Source organism: Astyanax mexicanus, chromosome 5 (assembly GCF_023375975.1).
Source record: "Astyanax mexicanus isolate ESR-SI-001 chromosome 5, AstMex3_surface, whole genome shotgun sequence".
NCBI classification, from domain to species: domain Eukaryota; kingdom Metazoa; phylum Chordata; class Actinopteri; order Characiformes; family Acestrorhamphidae; genus Astyanax; species Astyanax mexicanus.
In genome coordinates, this window is record NC_064412.1 from 23917860 (window position 1) to 23939663 (window position 21804).

General features: G+C 38.3%; 1 protein-coding gene across 1 annotated transcript in view; it reads left to right on the forward strand.

The window, feature by feature from the left end:
- ror1 (receptor tyrosine kinase-like orphan receptor 1) overlaps nucleotides 1-21804 on the forward strand; it is a 200768-nt gene that overhangs the window by 117814 nt on the left and 61150 nt on the right. The window contains exon 2 of the mRNA XM_049479540.1: nucleotides 18801-18872. Coding sequence (XP_049335497.1) covers nucleotides 18801-18872 — 72 coding nt within the window. The remainder of the gene's footprint in view (nucleotides 1-18800; nucleotides 18873-21804) is intronic.

Sequence of the window (21804 nt, forward strand, 5' to 3'; positions counted from 1 at the left end):
TTATTAAACTGAACTGACTCAGATCAGATTTTTAACTACTATTGATTGCACAATTCCATTCCTCTCTTTCCGAGTGAATATCTGCTTTTTGCTGTTGTTTTTCTATTTTTCATCGAATAAAACACTCATACAGTGCGGAACAGCAGCAGGAGCTTCGCAGATAAAGTGCTTTTCTTATTTATCTCCAAGCAGAACGGAGCTAAACGAGCGTTTGCTTTCTTGGCGGTGCTGTTTAACACAGTGTTCTGCAGTGGTATGGTGGTATGTGAAAAATACATACCGGATGAACCAGTATACCACTTAGCACTGTCTGCTACCATCCCTGCAATGTCATTTTAGACATCTACAAACATATGTTATTTGGCATAAAAAATACATTTAATAAAATGTTTTTTTTAATCTAGCTCACAAACCACGTGAATGTTTTAAAAGTACTTTTGCAACTATAGATTCTCACCAGAATGCTATATAAATTGCCCAAACATATCGACTCTGATCTGCTTTTGTGTTTTTTTTTTTTTCAGGACTGTGTGGACATTTTAATCCAGCTCATTTATATCAGATTTAAGTCACTTTCACATTTCACATTTGGTCCTAGATCTGTAAAAAAAAATACTAAACTTAATACTAATTTGTAAGTTTCTAAAGAGAAAACCATTGGGTGGCATATATCAACATGGCTGTATTGAGAAAACAAACAAAAAAAAGAATTAAGTCAGTCCTAAAACATGTCTAGCCTACAAATAACCCACACTGTTGTATAATGTAGTTTGAAATAATCGAGATTCTTCATTTGTTTTGGACAAAATCAAACTGTATTCAGAATGTTAGAAGTTGTATCAGATCAGTTTCGAAGGATTTCATAAGGTCAGACGTCAGAATCTGATTTGACTGAGAAAACAGATCATTCAGTCCCTGGTTAAATCTGTGTTCTTTTTAATATAAACTTCAGCTAGAATCCGTCCACTGCTGTGACCATGAAATAGCTTCACTTCATAAACTGACGCTCTGTTCCTGTTCTCTGACAGCTGATCCATGCTTCCCCCTGTGTTGTCCGCTTATGGGAAGGCTTTGTGGGTTTTGCGGTGGAATAATACTCAGCAGGGCCACGCATATCACAGCAGAAATAATGTTATTCTTTAATATGGGGCATCAATCAGGGTTTGATTTCTCAGGAAGACACCCGCGTTTTGCAGATGTATGGGACTATTTCTGCTGTAGTTTTGATGGAACTTTATTAGGTTTTGGCAGAATTCTGTTGAGCGTAGACCATAATCTTCTCATGCTTTCTGAACTCTTTCTCAATCTTTTTCTCTCATTCTTGCTTTTTCTATTGCTCTGGCTCTCGTTCTGTTCCTGGCTTCCTCGTTCTAGCCACTGGAACGCTGCTGTCTATTTCCCTAACGCTTGTAGGCAGTGGTATTAAGAGAGCGTTGGCCTGATTGACGGGAGAGAGTGTTGAAGGCAGCCAAAAATATTGGCGCTGTGTCTGGAGCTGGCCTGATGACAAAATGGAACACTGGCCTGTAAGACAGAAGGAATCAGAAGAAAAGCCTGTCCGCTTTACTGGAAACACAGCAGTCTGGCTCCTAATCCATTTCATCTTGCCGTGACTGTCACACCATCAGGTCAGGTGACAAAGACAGAAAGAAAGAAGGAGAACGGGAGAGACTTGTAAGCCTACAGATGTTTTCCATCTTCACAGGCAGACTTGTGAAGACTGTTAGGAAGCCAGGAACATTTTAGAGCGTTTTTAAGACAGATGATGTGTATTGATCACTGTCACAACTCTCTGTGTGATTAGTTTCCCAGTAATGTTTTTGGGAGAGCGTATCGGTGCAGAAACAGCCACTCCGACACTACTCCCCTCGCTCGCAAATTATAAAGGCGCTGATAATACAAACGGCCTGTGTCTCAGCTATCATACTTGTCTTCATTTCCCAACTGCACAGCCAGCCATAACTCAGGGTCAGCCTCTTCTTGAATGCAGCAATGTGACCTGTCAGAGAAAGTTACGAGCGCAGGAAAACAGCTGCGGAGTTGGAGGAACTGACACAAATTTTGATTCTCGTTCAATTGCTGTTAATCTTTTTTCTTATTTTTTTGTAGGAGAACCATTGAAACTGGCTGATCTCATCCCAAAAACTCAAGAGAACAATGACTCAATCATTTCAGTTGATTCAAATCTCACAACACACAATCCCAGCATTAAAATAGCACGTCAAAATGATATTGTTAAGTGTCAAAAGCAAAGTTAAGTGAACTTAACCCTTGTGTGGTGTTCGGGTCTGTGGGACCCGTTTTCATTTTTCATCAAATGATACAAAAAAATATTTTTTCTAACTCAAACTCATTGGCATTGGCTCATTTTTTGTGAAAAACATATATCAAAACACATTTTCAATAAACACACACTGTACACCCCCCCCCCCCCCCCCCACCACACACACACACACACACACACACACACACACACACACACACACACACACACACATTTATATTACATACAGTATGTTTGGCCAAGGGCTAATAAACATTGCTTCATTTGTAAATTTGAAACTAAACAAATTTTCTTCTCATATCTTGAGTTTAATTCATTTTCTTTTACATTTTATTAAAAAACTAATAAAAAAAAGAGTAGCACTTTTTAAAAGAAGTGTAACATAAGAAAGGTAAAGGTCAAATATTAACCATGTAAGCTGTTTATATTGCTTGCAATTTAGGTGAAGCAAGCATGTGTAAAGCATTTTAATGTAAAATTGCTTAATTTTGCTGAATTAAATACAAGTAACAAAGTAAATGAGTAACAAAAATGTGAACACCACACAAGGGTTAAAGGTGCCCTGTATTTGCTTTGGGCGTGGAGCTGGCAAACACCACTGATCCACCAAAACAGAGCTAGAAAACAAGCCAATTGTAAAACTCTAAAACTCTTGGTCTTTATATCACCACCATCATAATTAACATTAAAGGGGTCATATTATGCAAAAATCCCTCTTTACCTGCTTTTTATATTTCCACCTGGGTCTTGACTGGCCCTGTAAAAAAACTCCAAGTGCAAAAAAACAATATTCATCCATCCATCTATTTTCTGTGTCAGGATCCATATGCTCTTATGAGTCGTTTGAATGGCTCCCTTCCAGTAAGGAAACCCACCAGAACCCCACCCATTAGATCCATTAAATTATCTTCCATTTCGGTCATTTTGGTTGAGAACCTCAGACAGAACACAGCATGATTAGCCAGCAGACTTTTTTTGACAGAGGGATCTGTACCTACTGTCCATGGCGTGTCAGCAGATGAGGGAGATGTAAGTAATGTAAAATAACACGTTTTGTGTTTCTATCACAGTTAAGCATGAATGAGCTTGTTCAAAAGGAAAACTGTTGTCACACTTTTTTTATTTATTCTTTTACTATCTCTTTTCTGTATCAGCTGCTCCCTCATAAAACAAACTGAACTAACCTATATTTTAGCTAACTTTCAAATAGAAGTTAAACCCATATCAGAGGGGAAGTAACGGGGCTACTTGTATTATCAGAAAGACCTGGGGACACAAGTGTGGTCAAGGCATTGTTTTGTATACACTGAGAGGACAGAACAAGAGGACAGTAAGACGTTCTGTTAAGAAATTGAAATAATACATAATTCGTGTAATGTTATGTAATGTTAATGTTTTAAACTATTGTATATAATATGCATAATATGCATAATATGTAAGCCATGATAATGCCATTGAAAAAACTTGCAAACAAAAGCAAAGATTATGTTTTTTGTTCATTTGTTTGTTTTTGCATAAGACCTCTGTAAAAGGGAAGTCAGTATGCATGATTATGTGGCAAAATATCAGGGTTGTAAATAGGCTAGTAACAAGACATCTTAGCATTTTTTTTTTCCCTCAATCAAATTCAAAGTAAAAAAAAATAAAAAATACTCAATAAAGCTTTTTTTGGCATCTTTACCTGAAAAAAGACAACTTTGTGTTGAAGTAATATTAAAAATGGACATATCTTAATGAAGTCCATTCAGTGCTTCACCACATTTTCCACTGTTCTATCTACTTTTGTGTTTATGGATGTTACGAAGTTGGATTGATTGCATGTGAGGAACTCTGTCAGCACCCGTGGTTGGACCATGTGCACCTTTTAGTATTTAGCCATTGCATGTTTAGAATATACCCCGTGAGCACCTGACAGATGTGGGCCAGATGCTGGCTGGGTGGACGTGGAAGGTACAGAGGTCTCTGGTTGAAAGGCTTTTGGATTTTAAGAAAGGATTATTAACACTCAATCAGTTCTTCTTTAGCTTTCGTTATTTTCTGCAATCAGTATTTGGAGCTCGCAAGTCTTTTCTGCAGTCGAATGTTGACAGTAAATGTTGCAAGATGCCTCCTGACTGAGCCCTCGCTGTCCTTCATCATTGGTCGGATTTGTGTTGAGTTGGAGGAATGACCCTTTGAAGTGTTTGGCTCGTTCTGACCGTGAGCGCACGGATTTGGAGCGAATCCCCGGCCCTCTTGTGCTGTCTAAACTGTAACGACTTTTAAAATTCCTCCGTGTTAACTGGAGCTTCCCAGAACCCCATCTGTCCCGAATCTTCGCTCAGGACCGCTGTCATCGTATGGCGAGTGTACGATATGGCAGTGTACGATATAGATCTAAATGGTGTGTGGATTTTGCCGTGCATTCCTGCATGATCCCCACGCAACCAGAGCTGCCTGGACACAGTGGCACGCGAGAGCTCGGGTCATTAAATGGTAAATCAATATCATGCTTGTGACGTGTTGCAGGTCTGAACAAACAGAGCTCGCGGTTTCTGGAATTAAACTGCAGTGTAAACGATGCCTCCGCTTTGATGTAGCGCGTAAGCTTTTAAGGAAAAGCTAATCTTTCCCAATGCTCCTGTCCGCGGCGCATGAGATGCCTCCACTAATGCCCATCCGACTGGGAGGCTAAACCTACTGCTTGAGTTTCAGTAGCAGTTTAGCAGCATGATGCAGCTGTGTTTAAAATATAAATACCCTCAGAACAGAGCAGCAATGGCAGCAGTGAAAGAAATGGGTTCCCACATCCACATTATCCATTTTTTCTGGCTAGCATAGCAGCAGTTGATACGACTTTACCACTTTTTCACATTTCCTTTCCTTTGCTATTATTTATGCTGACAAGAACTGGAATACTGACCTGTTGTAGTGTTTGAAAGCTGGATGATCTTCACTAAAACAGATTCTACTTAAGCACCCCTAAACGGACATTAGCATGTAATAAAATTAGCACTGTGGCGAGCCACAAATGTAATCCTCGGCCTTCCAGACACCTAATTATGTTCAGAACAGAACAGACAGGGCTGTGGCTGTAGGCGTTTAGTTCCACTGTCAGCGTGCTAGCCCACGTTACTGAGACTCCAGGCCTGTTTGTGCTTATACAGTAAATCATACGATAAAGATTCCTGTGATGTCACATCACATCACATCTGAATTCACGTGAAGCATTGGCAGAGACTTTGAAAGGATTAAGAAAGTGTGGAACCGATCAAGATTCTGGTAATGAAACAGTTACTGCTAGTGCGAGGGCAGAATCCCCAGTATAAATACTTTATACTTTATATGTTACAAAGCATATATTTTTAAAAGCCTGTAGTAAATGTATAACAGTCGTGTGGTACTGAATTTTCCTGCTCATTTTTTTTTGTCGTGGAATCAAATATTTTGTAGGTCAGAAACTTCTTTTCTCCATTTGTAGATAAACTTTGGTTTAATGAGGGTTTTGGAACTTAGTAGCCAAGATTTAAAAAATGGTTCTTTGAACAAAGCCATAGAAGAACCTTTTTTGGTCCTAAAAAGATCAAATCTTGTGTCACGTCCTGGCCCTGTCTCTTGTCTGTTCTCATTTCTCTGTGTGTTCCCCACGTGACCTGTGCTCCTCTGTGTCTCTTGTCAGTAGTTTTCCACCACGTGTGTCTTATTTGTAGCTCCGCCTTTCCCCAGGTGTTCATTGTTTCCTGTTCATATGAATAGTCTTCCTGTGGCACTTTGTCTTCATCGGTCTTTGCACCTCCCCATGTTGTTTTGTCTCTCTCAGTGTTTCATTTGTTCTCTTAGCGTTTCTCTTTTCTCTGTTTTTGCATAACCGTAGCCCCAGTCCCTTGTGTATATCCCTGCTTGTGTTTAGCTGTTTATTTATAGTTTCCCTGTTATTCTCTTGTATATATTTCCCTAGCCCTGTTAGTTTATTTATAGTATCTCTTGTTCGTTTAGGTTTATGTTCTTTCGTTTCACTGGTTTATTTTGGTTATTGGTTTTTGGTTTATCTTTGTTCCGTGTTTACTTGTCTCTTTGTTTATCTTAGTTATTTATTTATATATATTTATTCAATTTCTTACCTGCACTTACGTCCGCCTCCACGTCTTCCCTGCACCCCATCATGACATCTTGGGAAAAAAATATACAGTAAACAAAATCTTAGCAAGTGAAATGATCTAATTTCAAGGCAATAAATCTTTTTTTTTCTCTGATAATTTATTTTTTTACTAAGCATTGTAAGTGTAAGATTATTTTGCTTGTTATAAAAATAATGGGCCTTACTTACATTTTGAGACTTGCTTTGCGATTGTTTATTTTAAGAAACATTACTAAAAATATTTGATTACCCCGTTGGACAGTTTTTTTTTGTGACTTAATAACAGCATACATATATTTTTTACCACTGAAGTCTCAAAGCAGCTTTATAAACATGTGGTAGCAGGACAGAAAACAATGAAAATACAACACAGAACCAACAGTGACCAACAGAAAATAGGGAAAAAACTCCCTCAGAGCTGGAGGAGGAAAAAGAAACCTTAAGAGCTACCAAGGCTTGTACTCTCAAGGCTAATATGTAGGGGGGAATCCATCCTCCACTGGTCAGACAGCTTATAAATGAATGTTAAAAAGTCCTTATACATTCACATATGTCTACTATATATTCAGGTGAATGTGGAAGCTGTTAGAAAATTCCAAGTTAGAGTTTCTATAAACTCTGATGTAATTGGAAGTGGGGAATGAGAAACTAGTCCGATGTGTGTGTAGAGCTGGGCAATTAATCGATTTTATCGTTTAATTCGAATTTACAGTTAAGGACGATGTGTTTTTATGAAAATCGATTTTCTCTGAGTTTTAATTTTCACCAACGACGCTCCCCTGTGGGCTCCTGTACTTTAGAGTGAGCTTAGCCCCGCCCCTCTCTCCCTCCCGTGCGCACCCCCAGTTTTTAACCATTTCTTTATCATCTTTAATTTGATTTTTAGTAGGGGAAAAATAATTGATTTAAATTTGAAAATCAGATTTTTTTTTAAGTGTCTTTAGTGGTTAAATCATCACTATACGAGTGAATTCAGCACTGGGTATTTTGCTGCTGGATGCTGTTTGGATGCTGTTTGGCTCTCACCTGTTTGGCTGAGTGGGCGTCGAGCTGTCACTTACTGAGAGGCTCTAGCAAGAGCCACTCTCCACTGAGCCATGCAAATCCAGCGAGCCGCAGACCGAGTTGCCTGAAAAGCTATTTTACCATCAATGATTTAAAGCCCAAAGACTCAGCGGTGGCTCGGCACCCTCGGGCTAGCGCTGCCTCATTAGCATCGGCTCCCAGGAGGAGAGCCCTGCAGTGGGCCTGGCTGCTGTCTATCTGAGGCGGCCTAACAGAGAGGACTGGCCTGCAGCTGCTCCGGAGCCTTTGTTCCGCTCTGTCGTTTGTTGTGCTAATGGGAGAGGTCCTTGTATTACACCCTCCGTGAACCAGCCACTCGCTCGGGTTCACTGCCCAATCTCAAGCTCGTCTCCACCCGGCCTGTACCAGGCAGGCTGGCTCCCTGGAGCCCGGGCAGACTTATCACATTACGCACCAGCTTCCTGAGACAGGACGGTGAGGTAGGTGCGCGAGGATTTGGGGGGCAGGCCGGTTCCTGTTGCCTGTGGTGCACTCAGGTGGAGCGTTTCCCCTCTCAGCCTCCCTCCCTGACTCCCTGCCTGTCCATTGTTGCTTTTCTTTTTTAAAAGATCAGATTAGCTCATAGAAATCATATATATATATATATATATATATATATATATATATATATATATATATATATATATATATATATATATATATAGACGCTGCATAGCATACCTCCTGGCGTGTCAGCATGGCGGCCATATTGGCGGAGGCAACTCTGTGCCCCCAGTGCAGTAATTAACACTGAGGAAGGTGTAAAATACACCTATAATAATCACAACTCTACCAATTTTTACCTGATTTTCTCATGGTTTGGTTTGTTACACACCGCAGAGATGTAGTAATGATTCAGGATGCTGTCACACATTACAAAGATGTGCTTTCATGCTGAAATACTTTCTTTTATGCTCTTTAATATATATAATGTGTGTATTTATGTATAGATATATTATACATGCACACAGTAATTATACAAGCACACAGTAATTATACATGCACACAGTGTTGTTTTATTCTATAAAGTATGGACAACATTTCTCCCAAATTCCAAATAAAAATATTGTCATTTATATACAGAAAACAAGAAATGGCTGAAATAACAAAAATGATGCAGAGCTTTCAGACCTCAAAGGTTTTCATTTTGATAAAATTAAAGAAACTCATTATTTTTAAGTACTTACTTCTTATCCAGAGCTTTTATCTATCTATCTGTCTATCTGTCTATCTATCTATCTATCTATCTATCTATCTATCTATCTATCTATCTATCTATCTATCTATCTATCTATCTATCTATCTATCTATCTATCTATCTATCTATCTATCTATCTATCTATGGATGTACGTACATATAAATATAAAATTAATTAATTGATACACGTATTAATATGCCATACCGTGTGTCTGTTTTTGTGAAAGAGCATAATATAAAGTATTTCAGCATGAAAACACATATTTTTTATGTGTGACAGTGTCCTGAATCATTACAATATCTCTGCCGTTTGTAACAAACCAAAGCGTGTGAAATTCGGCTAAAAATTGGTCGAGATGTGATTATTATAGGTGTATTTAACATCTGCCTCAGTGTAAATTAATGCACTGGGGGCGCATGGGTGCCTCCTCCAATATGGCCGCCACGCTGACACGCAGTCAGTTGAGGCGGCGTCTATGTATATGATGTCTATGAGGTTAGATTGGCAGTGAAAATAGAGCGAAATAGAGCTTTCTAGCTTCCCTTCTTCCGTCCACAATAAACACCCATATTTCCCAACCATCTCACATTCCCCTGGTGGAGGTGATTAAGCCGTGACTCTTTTCCGCACTTCCACACAACACTTTCTTTTTCCATCCTCTGAACAGCTTCCTCCAGCCATTCCTCTGATGCTCTTGACCAGTCTCATTAGTTAGGTGCTTATGTACTGCGGGGCACTGACAGTGGAGGAACGAGGGAGCCAAAATAAACTTCACTTTTTGCGCTGGGAGCTGCGCCCATCTCCAAACACGAGCAGAAGTTTACGAGCAGCTTCATCAGTCCGTGCTTTGCTTGCACACTCTTCACCCGTAATCAAACGGCTTTATTGTCCAACTTGTTGGCCTGGCTTACTTCACTTTTTCCGTTTATATCCTAGTGCCCAGTATAATTACAGTAATAATTCATTAAGGCAGTGGATGTGTGCTGAATCCAAGAAGAGCATGAAGTATACTGAATACTGGGCTAAAAATCACTGGAGGTTCTAGAGCCGGGGCCACAAAAAGCTGAAATCTGATTGGTCCACTGAAGTGCTCCTGACCTATCACTCATCTGTCCTTTGCCTGAAAGACATGATCAGAATATAGCTGAATGCAATTCCATGTCTAAATACTTGTGTCCTCAACAGCCAAATAGGAATGTTGAGCGTGATTAAAGCTTATTTATGAGATAAAAAAGTAAAAAGGTTTTAAATATATATATATAAAATGCTGGATAATCTCACATACTGTAAATATTTGAGAATATTTTGTCTATGTACAGTAAAAAAAGAAGTTTGAGCTAAATCTGTCCCACTACCCGCTGTTAATCTGGTGTTGTCACGCTTTTGTCCTGTTCTATATCTTTAGTTTTCTGTGCTTTTCCTCTGTCTGCTTGTTTTTCTCACCATTTGCTTTATAGCTCATGGCTCTGCTTTGTTTCTGCCTTGTCTCCGCCCTAGCCCTGCCTTATCATTAGTGTTCCCACCTGTGTCTCATTGATAACCCAGCCCTCTTGTTACCTTCCCCAGATGTTCCTTGTCCGTGTCTGTGTACATAGCCCTTTTGTTTCAGACTTCTTTCAGTCGTCTGATCTTGTGCATGTTTCCATTTCAGTTTACAGCCGTTCTCGGTTTGTACTGTCTACGTTTGTTTCTAGTCAGTTTAAGTTAAGTTACTTTTGTTTACCTTCCTATTTTATTGAATGACTCATGACAGATATATTTTCTAGATAATTACTACAGCTATGAAAATTGCAATCTCTACTGTTGCTCCATGTTAAACTACACAGAAATGTGTACTAGTCCAGAACACAGGATCTTCTTCCTGTATTTACTCTCTTGTTTCTCAAGGGAAAAAACTCTCCAAGTCTTACAATTCTTTATTTGCATTGTACAAAACATGGTGGCGTTTCCTCTTGTTATGTTCTCTAGTTAAAACCCCCAGGAAACCCAATTTAATGTTTAGTTTCCAGTTGTGTTAATTTTAATCTTCTGAGCAACCAATATACTAGTACAAACGACATATGATCTATGAATTATTTCCAGTTACCAATATATGACCCATATATATTGTTATATTCCCCCTCTCAATGTAAACAGTGCAGTCGTAATTCACAGTATGTGTTCCATGTTCCATGAACTCTCCTTAGTCAGCTCTGCCAAGGAAAATAGGCTACAGTTTTCCATTTAGTGGTACTGTACCTTTAAGGCACAGCACGGTACTGTTTTATGTTCAGGATACACTACAGTTTATTGCATTTTCCAGAAAGAGGCAGGTTGTTAATAGTTTAACAGAATTCATATCAGTAATATGAACTACATGAAAGGCTATCATTTCAGGGTTATGAAACAAACCATGCAGTCATATTAAACTGCAGGAATATGTACTTGAAAGTGTGATTTTATTTTTATTTGGTTTTGCCAACATGCACACAAAACCAGATACATGGCTCCTCTCCAATGACTTGCCCTGTGCTCTAATAGTGATATTTTTTGACACTCAGCTTAAGGAGACTTGATTTATTGGAAGTCCATTTGATAGTATAGAGATACTAAAGTCAAATGTTGCGCTGTATTGAATTGAATATGATTTGCTTTTTTTTTCTCTGAGGACATTTTGGCATATGACATGTTGGCTGCTCTGCATTGTGCCTCGTTCAAACAGTATTTCAGGCTGTAATATTCATAATATTCCTGTTATAACACCTAGTAGCATCTAGTAGTTTTCTGCAGAGTAAAGACACCTTAATACTTGGAGTCCCAGTCCTTTTGTCTAAGTAGTGGATCTCCACTAAAAGATCTGAAGTGTAATATTTGATCTGGGTGATTGGAGCCTGGCTCGAGTTTCAGTAGTGATTCTGGCTCTCAGTCTGTGTGTTTGCTCTGTGTTCAGGTCCAGCAGTAGTGTCTGTGATGTTCTGATTTTTAGGGCATCAGTCACAAATGGTCGTAACGAACCTGCCTTTGTTCACAGAGAACAATTTGAATACTAATCTCCTAATTACCCTGCTATTTTCCAGATCTGACTTGATTATGTAATGATAGGTTAGACTGCAGATGTGGACTAATTGGAGTAAAAATGCTTTTCATCTGTTTTATTATTTTAAAATTCTCTCTCTCTCTCTCTCTCTCTCTCTTTTTTTTTTCTCTCTCCCTCTATCTTTTTTCTTTCAACCCCCCTCCCTCTCAACTTAATATCTATTCAAAGAAGATTTATTGACATGGCTATAGTAAATTAGTGTTGCCAAATCATTAATTAATTAATTAATTGATTAATAAAAAAAAAACAATTTATCGGTTAACATCAATGCATACATAAACAATTCAACATTAAATAGACATTAATTAACATTAATTGGCACAATTGGCTGTTTGGATATCTGTGTGGATTATATTAAAGCTATTGAATTTTTCGCACTATAAGGCACACTTAAAATCATTTAATTTTCCCAAAAATCGTCAGTGCACCTTTTAATCCGGTGTGCCTCATATATAAATAATACCAGTCCGGTCATACCGGTTGTAAGAAGCAGTAAAGCCACTCTGTTAAAAAAGGACAGTGTTAAACAGCAGTTTCAGTTCAGTTCTCCAGCACCGGGGCTGCAGTAGCATTAGCATTAGCCTCTAACCACTATTCCTCATTTAGAGGCAAGTATTATCAGACTGTAGCCTGCTGCTAACTACGGCTAGCACTGCTGGAGCAGCATTAGCATTACCTGCTAACCGTGTTCGCTATTTCCCCATTCGGAGGTGAGTATTATCGGCCTGTAGCCTGCTCCTAACCCCAGCCAGCACTTCTGGAGCGGTTAGCCACTAATGCTAATGCAATTCGGGAATCTAAGCTTACTATAAATAAACGGAAGCGCTTTACTCACCCAAATAAGCAGTTTTTAGGAGAGAAATCTGTGTAGATTAACATCCAGCGCTCATTTGACTTTATAAGAAAGTCTTTTTTTTATAACAGTTTTGTTTACTTAACTAAGCTTTACTTAACTTAGTTAGCTACACCCCCCCCACCACCACCCAGTGACCCGATGAGACCTGCTGAATTAGAAGTTTCATATAGTGTCTCTTAAAATGCGCCTTATAATCTGATGCACCTTGTGTATGAAAGTAGACCAGAAAATAGACGTTCATTGATGGTGTGCCTTATAATATGGTGCACCTTATAGTGTGAAAAATATGGTTATGATCTATATGATTATCTCTGTATTATAACCTTCTCTTTCCCTTCCTCTCTGTCTCTATCTCTCTCTCTTTCTGTCTCTCCCCCTCTCTATCTCTATTCCTCTCTTTCTCTCTCTCTCTCTGGGTGGTTGGTTAGGTAGTTGTTGTGTAGTGCTGTTCTCTGTAGGGTAATCAGTGTTGTGTTATATTTGGCGAGTGTTCACTCATGAAGTAAAAGGATATTAAAAAGCGCTATTTTTCATCAGTGAATATTTGTGCATCATTAAAAAGCTTTTTTGTTGAAAACTACCAAAAAACAAACACCACAAAAATTACAGAAAGAGAACAAGCATGGAAAAAGATGTTGGAAATTTGAAGCATATCTGTCACATTTTTAGACGCTTTTAGATGTCTAACAGAATCTGTTAGTAATGGCCTGCTATCAAGTTTTAGTGATGCAAATTCTGGGAGAACAAAAGTCCCACAAGGTGGCTTTTTCTGGGGAGGTAAGCGTATGTGCATTCTGGGGACTCGAGACTTAATAAAGACTTTATCACTAAATATTCAGCAGCCAATATTATTATGCAACTGAATATGCTTTTTTTGTCATTTTTGGCCAAATAATTTTGGTTGCCAAATATTCTTGAACCAATTTTTTTTTCCATGCCCCTAGAATGCATAATCCACAATAAATAAAAAAAGGCCAGATAATGTATACTAAACACTACAGAGTAATTTATTAAAGTGTGTACGTAAAAAACTTGATATGTCTGCAGGAAAATGCAGTGTAGTTGCTTTTCTTTAAGAGTGATTCAGTGTTCGAAAAGGAGGTAAAATCAAAGAAAATATGAAAAAAAAAAGTAAAAAAAAAAAAACATTGCAAAGTTACCTTTTTTTCAGTAGCTCAGATTGAAATGTAAAAAATCACATATTATGTAAATATGTTACACAGAGAGTGATATATTTTAAGCATTTATTTGTTTTATTGTTGATTATGGCTTACATTCAATGAAAACCCAAAAGTCAGTATCTTAGAAAATAATATAAATATATAGGGATCTCCTAAAAGACACTGCACTTACTATAGACTTGATAGAACACAGTGGACCAACACCAGCAGATGACATGTCTCTCCAAACCATCACTGATCATCAGTAAATTTTCCATTTCATTTAGAAATCAAGGGACCAGAGTCTGGGGGAGGAGTGGAGAGACACACAGGTCTAGCGTAAAGTTTTCACAATCAGCGATGGTGTATTTAGTATTCAGCCTTTAATTTTGTTCGGGTTTGATTACAGCCAAAAAATTTACTTTGATACATCCTTATTTAAAACTGTGACATATTAATCTTAAGGGTCAGTGATTGACCACTTTACAGCAGTGTTTTAAGTTCATGATATGTCACTTCCATGTACCAAACTCTGATTATTAATCCAGGTTTTTCAGTAAACAGACGTGCGGAACAGAGTAAGCAGTGTAACTACTTGGTACACTGTGATGAAATGTGATATGAAACTTCATTAAGTGTTGTACATAGTTCATAGCTCAGAAGCTATAGGACACACTACACCACCTGTTTCTCACACAGCTCAGCCCGTGTGTGTGTGTGTGTGTGTGTGCGCCCGCCTCAGTGCTGTCACTGGCATTAACAGGTGTGGGAATATATTAGCAGCTCGTTATGAGTGTGTAAAAGACACACATATTTACCAGCAAATTAGCACCCAGTTAACATCATCACACTCCTGCCCTCCCTCTGCACCGTGTCTCTCTGCACTGGGTACACTCTGTGTGTATTTACACATGATTCTTGTGCGTTTGGACCTTTACATATTAAACTAAACACAGAAGAGGGATTCTAGAGTATTGTTTTATCTTGGCTAAAACAAAAGGAAGGCGTTGTTTGAGAAGGTTCGATGGAATTGTGAACAAAGGCCCTCAAATGAAGTGAAAAGCTGAATTTAAACCCTTTTATTGTAGAACAATTAAATGAAGAGTGAGATTTCTGTTTGAGCAGTTGGCAGATATTTCCCTTTCTCAACCGTTGCAAAGTTTAAATAGGATTTTTGGTTGTATATTGTATAGTTGTACATTGTTGTATAAAATGTTTTACTGTCTAAATTGTAGAGGATGATTTTAAAGGGGCTCTCACACCTATGTAATTTGGACCAGATTTTCAGAGTTTTCAGTTTGTGAAAGGGGGTCGCAAACCACGTTTCAGACCAAAGGACCAGAGTTTGGTCTGCACAAAAGAGAGAGGGGGTCTTAGTCCAGATCTTCTAAACCATAGTCCGGTTCGTCTTTCGTGTGAAACCACTTTTCTAGATGGTTCAAACTTTCAGACCAATTACAGGAAGAAAATCTGACCTCCCTTGGCATGCAGACCCATCACAAAGCAGTATGAACACAAACGCTTAAACCGGAGCATTCATTATTTACTGTAACAGCAGATTAACCCTTATTTATAAACAGAAATAAAAGGAATCTGAAGATAATCTTTTTGCACTCATTCTGCTGGAATTCATCACAACACCTGGCAAAGCAACTCAAAGCTAAACTCATAACTAACATTCTACAAATGAGTTAATATGAAGTATAGAGAGATACGGCCGAAGTAGCTGATAATGACAACAGGATGTAGTAGTTCCTCTGCTGAGAAGCACAGAAACGCTGCACCATTAAAATACCAATCCGCCAAAATCAGAGCGCACCTGGCTCTTAAAATGGCACTAAACCCATTTAATTTCAAATTTGAAAATTGCTAAAAAAAAATGGGAGGGCTATTTTACCGGGGCACTGGGTGATGTATAGGTTTAGAGGCAGGGCAGGAGGGAGAGATGATTGGCTGAGCTGCGACAGAAGCAGTATGCCTCTGATACGTCACCAGGAGGTCACGGTTGACAGCTCGTCTGTATATCACTAAATTAAGGTCTAAATGTTTATTTTGAGTTTAAAATAGTTTGATTTACTGTATTTCAGTTGAGCAAATGTAGCTAAATTGCTTGTTACTGTGGAAAGATTGTTCAACTTTGTATTGTAGCTGGTTGCATATCTTTCCATTTCTATACAATTTAGTTTTTACACACAAAATAATGCAGACTCCTCTTTACCCATGTCACATTAACATTTATAATGTGTTTTTGACATACTGACATACCGTATATCACAAATCAAATTTGCAATATGAAGCAGTATAATCATAATTCAGTGTTCTGCCAATGAAACAGCCAGTACTGGAGTTTTGATAGCCCTGGTCAGACGAGGATACGGGCAGGTAATTAGCGTCTGTGTGATTTGTAGTAAGGAGAACTGCTTGGTTGTGAGTTGGCGAGAGGGTGTTTGGTGTAAACGGGAATGAAGGCGTCTCTGCCAGAGTTTCTCTGGAAGCGTCAGTAGAATCCTGATTTATTCTCCACTCAGAACCCGGGCAGCAGGGAGCCGGCTTGATCCGTTAGCACCTCTAGAGTTTGCGTAAGGATCTAGCAGAGGGCATGCAGGTCCACAAATCAGGCTTGTTGGCTTTTCCTGAGTGTGCAGTTGCAGTGTGTCGGTTTCATTCCTTCATTTCCATGATTGACAGAGAATAGAAATGAGCTAATGCCGGGCATTCCTTCAGCACCATGCGGCTCTGTTCCGAACAGACCCGGCTCACTGCGGCCGGCGGAGCGCCGTGCATTGCTTATTGTCCTCCGCGGCTAAAGGGATGAAATATTCCCCTCTCCCAGTCAAAAGCCCCCATTGTGAGCGGCGCATTGCTCACTCCAAACCTGTCAACACTTGCTGATATTGTGTTGCTGCGCTGTAATGAAATCTTCTCAGCACACTGACAAGTCTGTAATCTTCATGTATTAGAGGCTGTTCTACCTGCTCTCCATAGGACACCAGTGCTGTTCTCACTCAAATTTCACTCCCATTTCTGAGTGAATGTGTGGTCAGACCAGCCACAATTCAAAACACGCTCTTAAAGATAAGGGTTCTTATTGGATTAAGGCCAGAGAAGACATTGTTTTGCCTCCTTAAAAAACCTTTCAGTATCCTTAAAAAAATGTAAAATCGTATTCTGATATTGGTGTTGCTTAACAAACTGAGTTGTGAGTGGTTTGTCAGGAGCTTTACTTGACCAGAATTTGTTTTCTTCTGGTTTTCCACCACCCTGGTGTGTATAATCTTGTGCGGACATAGTTCTTTCTTTAGGCAATGGATAAAACATCCAATTTATGAATTTAAAACATAACAAAGCAAACAAAGCAGTCAAAGAACAGAAAAAAACTGGTAATCACCAAAACACAAAACAAGCAGTAACATTCAGTATGCAATAAAAGACGTTGGCAATACTTTGCAAATGCCAGGTCACTTCATGTGACTATTTTCTAGATTGTATCTTTATTGGATTTCTCAAACCGAGATTGTGGCTACAGTACCACCAAACTGTGGGTTATTTTAAAAATTTAAACTAAAAAAAATGATCACACACAATTTTAGTTTGTTGACAGACTAAATAAACATCACACACATGTTTAAGTCAGTCATACCTTAATGCCGAAATAAATGCACATCTTCAATTTAATGACACCTTTTATTTATCAAACTAAATAACTGGCTCTAACAAATTTCAGTCTCAGGTGGTATCAAACAAAATTTGGAAACTTGTAAATAACCATGTGTTTGCAATGGCCAGACTGACCCCCCTACAAACTGGGTACAGAATTAAACAGGTTACCATGTTATCCTGCTGTGGTGTGTTTTTACCTATATGCTGCAAGGTATACAGTATAAATAACCTAAAGCTGTAGCAACAATAGAGTGTCTTCTACTGCTTTCTTTAGTTGAACATATTCAAATAAAGTTTGGATATGTTCTTCATGTTGAAGTAACAGATACAAACGAGCAGGAACTAGTTTGCAAAATTAATCTTAAGCAAAAGAAAGAGAAAATGTTCAATGTGATGCTTTCTTGAGCATTTAAGAAGCTTAGCCATAATTTGCTTTCAGGAAACCCAGGTCAGCCTAGTCAATTAGTATAGACTCTCTAGATTTCTCTATTTCATTTTCTTAGATGTGGATGATTCTTCAAAGCAGTGGTTCTGAAACTAGTCCAGGGGGCCCAAAAGAGTTTAATTGGGTAGGACTTGGAATAATAATGACTGGTTTAATTAAAAAGGCGAAATTTCAGCTGTCGGCACTCAGAGGGAGCACAATTGGCCTTGCTCCCTCCGGGTGGGTAGATGGCGCTCTCTCCCCATCACGCTTAAAGGTGGCGCATTAAGGTATTTTGGGAGAGGGATCTCTCTATTATATTTCATGATGATATATGGAACAATATTTTCCAAATGTGTCAGTATTCAAGAGCAGAATTAAAAAAAATTAAATCCACAGACTTTGCCAGACTCCAATATGCTATCATAAGATGTTTAGAGCTTAATATCTCCAATATGTCTGAAGAGCAATAGTGATGAGTGTACACTTATGCATATGTTTTGGAGAAACATCTAAAATTCAAACATTTTGGAGAGATGTCCACAAAGTTGTTATGAAAAAGTTTTAATATGTGACCATGTTTGTATCTTCTGAGCTACAACCCTGATATCATTGTTGGGCGTTTCATAATATCAAGCAAATAAATGCATTTTACTGCTGTGGATATCTCCAGATGTTCCCTCACTTAACATGTTGCTGAAAGTCCCTTTTCAAATCCAAATCCAAATCTTTTTTGGACTGATTTTCCCTTTTGTATCAAACCTATCTTGTATTTTATTTTATTTTAGTATTTTACTTATTCTTTTTTTTTCTATTTAAATTCATATAGTATGTTAACCTCCCTCTGATTCTGATGGGGTGAGAGATTTTCCATTTTTTTCTGATACAATTTAATGTCTTTAAAAGTCAATAAACATAAAATTACAAAAATATAATTGCTTCTCTTCTTTTTTTTATAGGAGCAGAAGCTCCCTCAGACACAAGCGTTGTGACCGCCTCCAGCTGGAATGCTTCCAGGGCAGGACAGAAAGGTGAGTATGCGTGTCATGCTGTATTTGTTTTAGTTGTGGCATGCCCCCGTATATATATATATATATATATATATATATATATATATATATATATATATGTGTGTGTGTGTGTGTGTGTGGAGGAGCTGAGGGCTGCAGTAGGTTGCAGATGGACAGTGATTGCAGGATGTTGTGTCTGCAGCCTGCGTTTGGTTTTGATGGCAGTGGAGACAGCATTCATAACTGCTGCGTATCAACATGTGTCAGCAGCTGGAAGTCAAAATTGTGAAGGCGTCTTATTGTATGACTTACATCAACATGTTTCGGCCAGGACTGTGTGTGTGTGTGTGTGTGTGTGTGTGTGTATTTGCACATGCTGGAGTTTTCCATGCTGTTACAGTACATTCATGGTAGTGCTATAAAGGTTCTCATAGTGTTTGGGCCTCAAATGCTTCTTCATACAGTCTGTGTATTCGTTTCTGCAGCTCACCTCATTTTAAAAGTGCAGAATTCTAAACATTTTGTTTATTTTAAAGTATTAAAGAAGACATTTGTTATGATAACTGTTTTTGTTTCTAATCTGACAGTTATTGCTATTAACGGCTGTGTTTTGTATTATCAGTCTAGTGTATTCAGGTAGCTGTAGATGTACAGTAAAGCTGCAAATTTATTTATTATTATTTATTAAGAGAAATCCAAAACAAGAGGCTCTGAGTGGTCCAGCAGTCTAAAGCGCTGCCAATATGATCAGGAGATCGCCAGTTTGAATTCTGTTAATGTAGCTTGCCATCAGCTGCCGGAGCCCTGAGAGAGCAAAATTAGCCTTGCTCACTCTGGGTGGGTAGATGGCACTCTCTCCCCACATCACTCCAAAGGATGATGTCGATCAGCAGAAGGCATCTGTGAGCTGATGTAGCAGAACCGAGTTGCTGCGCTTTCCTCCGAGCGCACGGAGATGCTACTTGGCAATGCTGCATCAGTAGCAGTTTAAAAAGAGGCGGTGGCTGACTTCACATGTATAGTCTTCAGCCTCCTGGAGTGTTGGTGCATCACTAGTGATACGGGGAGTCCTAATGAGTGGATTGGGTAATTGGCTCTGTAAATTGGGGAGAAAAAGGGGAAAGTTTTGAAAAAAAGAAAAAAAAAATCCAAAACAGTGGAAAAAAAAACCCAGGACAGGCAAAAATAATGTAAAGAACTAAAAAAAAAAGAAAAATCCAAAACAGTGGTAGAAAAATCTCAGGCCAGACAGAAAAAAGATGTAAAGAACAAAAAAGTAAAACAAAAAACAAGAGAAATCCAAAAAAATGGTAAAAAAAAAAAAAAAAAACATGCCAGGCCAAAAATTATGTAAAGAACAAAAAAGTAAAAAAAAAAAGAGAAATCCAAAACAGTGGTAAAAAATTATGAAAAGAACAAAAACATATTTACATGACAATACAATTCAAGATGAGGCACACAAGGGTAAAACCAAGCCATCAAACAAACAATCAAACAGATTAAAAAAGTACAATCCAAGAAGCGAAAACTGCAAAAACTGAAAATACAAAACAGAATACAAAAAGAACACTGTTAACACCTGCTTAGATCATAGGACTAGAATCTAGATTGTGTTCTGCTTAGAATTTCCACATCTCCTCCTATTCAGCCTCCTATCGTTTCTCTGGCTCATTCTTAAGAGTGTTACAGATCTCAATTGCTTTTGAATGAAACACTTGGCTGTTTAAACAGACAAGGATCAAACCAAACAAGCAAACAAGAACAATCCAAATAGAGAAAACTGATCACACCAAACGTGTCATCATCAAAATACAAAACAAAAGATAATACTCACTTCCCTAAACAACCCTATTCACACCCGGTCAGTTCCTGTGCCTTCGTGTGTCTGGATTGTATAGTGATTGTATAGAATATTTTAACCACATGCATGTGCTCTTGGTATTCTAATGTGTTTCTGGTTAGTCAGAGTGATTGATTACAGTATAGAACAGAATATGCAGATTCACTCGCTGAGAAACGATTATAACTGTTTCTGTTGTAGTTTTTGGGTGTAGAAAGAGTCTTAGAGAGATGGATATTTTTACACTGCTGTAACATTTAAAATGGTTTAAATGTGTCTCCTGAAGACGGCCTCCTGAAGTGGACTGAGCTATCATTATTTGTTGTATATTTTTGTATATATATGTATATTTGTTTCAGTTTTAATAGTGTATTGTGTGCGTTTACACTGACGTTTCTATGTGGTTGGCCAGGTATGTAAGTGCAGTTTGGACAGGGTTAAACTAGGGCTGGCCCGAATAGCGTTTTTTGAGCTCCGGATATTCGGCACTGATTCGAAGCGAATATTCGAATATTCGTTTTTAAAAAAAGAGGTAAAAAAATAAATTAAAAAAAGCAAATCACGGCCCCTTTAATCCACTGAAAAATGTTCAATTTGCTTTGACCGACGAGACATATTCACCCCGGATTTTTGGTGTTTTTATCCCCCATATTTTTGTGTTTTCACCCCATATTTTTTCTGTGTTTTTAGCCCAGATTTCTTTGTGTTTTCATCCCGGAATTTCTGCTGCCCCACACGCGGCTTATCCGCTGCGTAAGCAGGCTAGGAGGCTGCTGCACGGTTTCTCCGCTGCGCAAGCCAGCCCAGTAAATTGCTGTTTGTGTTTTCACACTTAGGCTATTTGCTTAAAAAAACAAACAAAAAAAAAAACGTTTGTTCAGGAAGTATTTTATATTCTTAAACATTGTTGATTATATTAGAGGACAGTCATTGTAAACTGTACTTGGTCTATTTCGGTTAAAGGATTGTGCAGGGCATATTACTGATTTTGTATTTTTGCACTTGGGCTATAAGCTCAATATTAAATATTTCGTTTGTTTAGAAATTATTTTATATTTTTAAACCATGTTAAATTATATTAGAGTAGAGGAAAGTCATTGTTAATGACGTTAT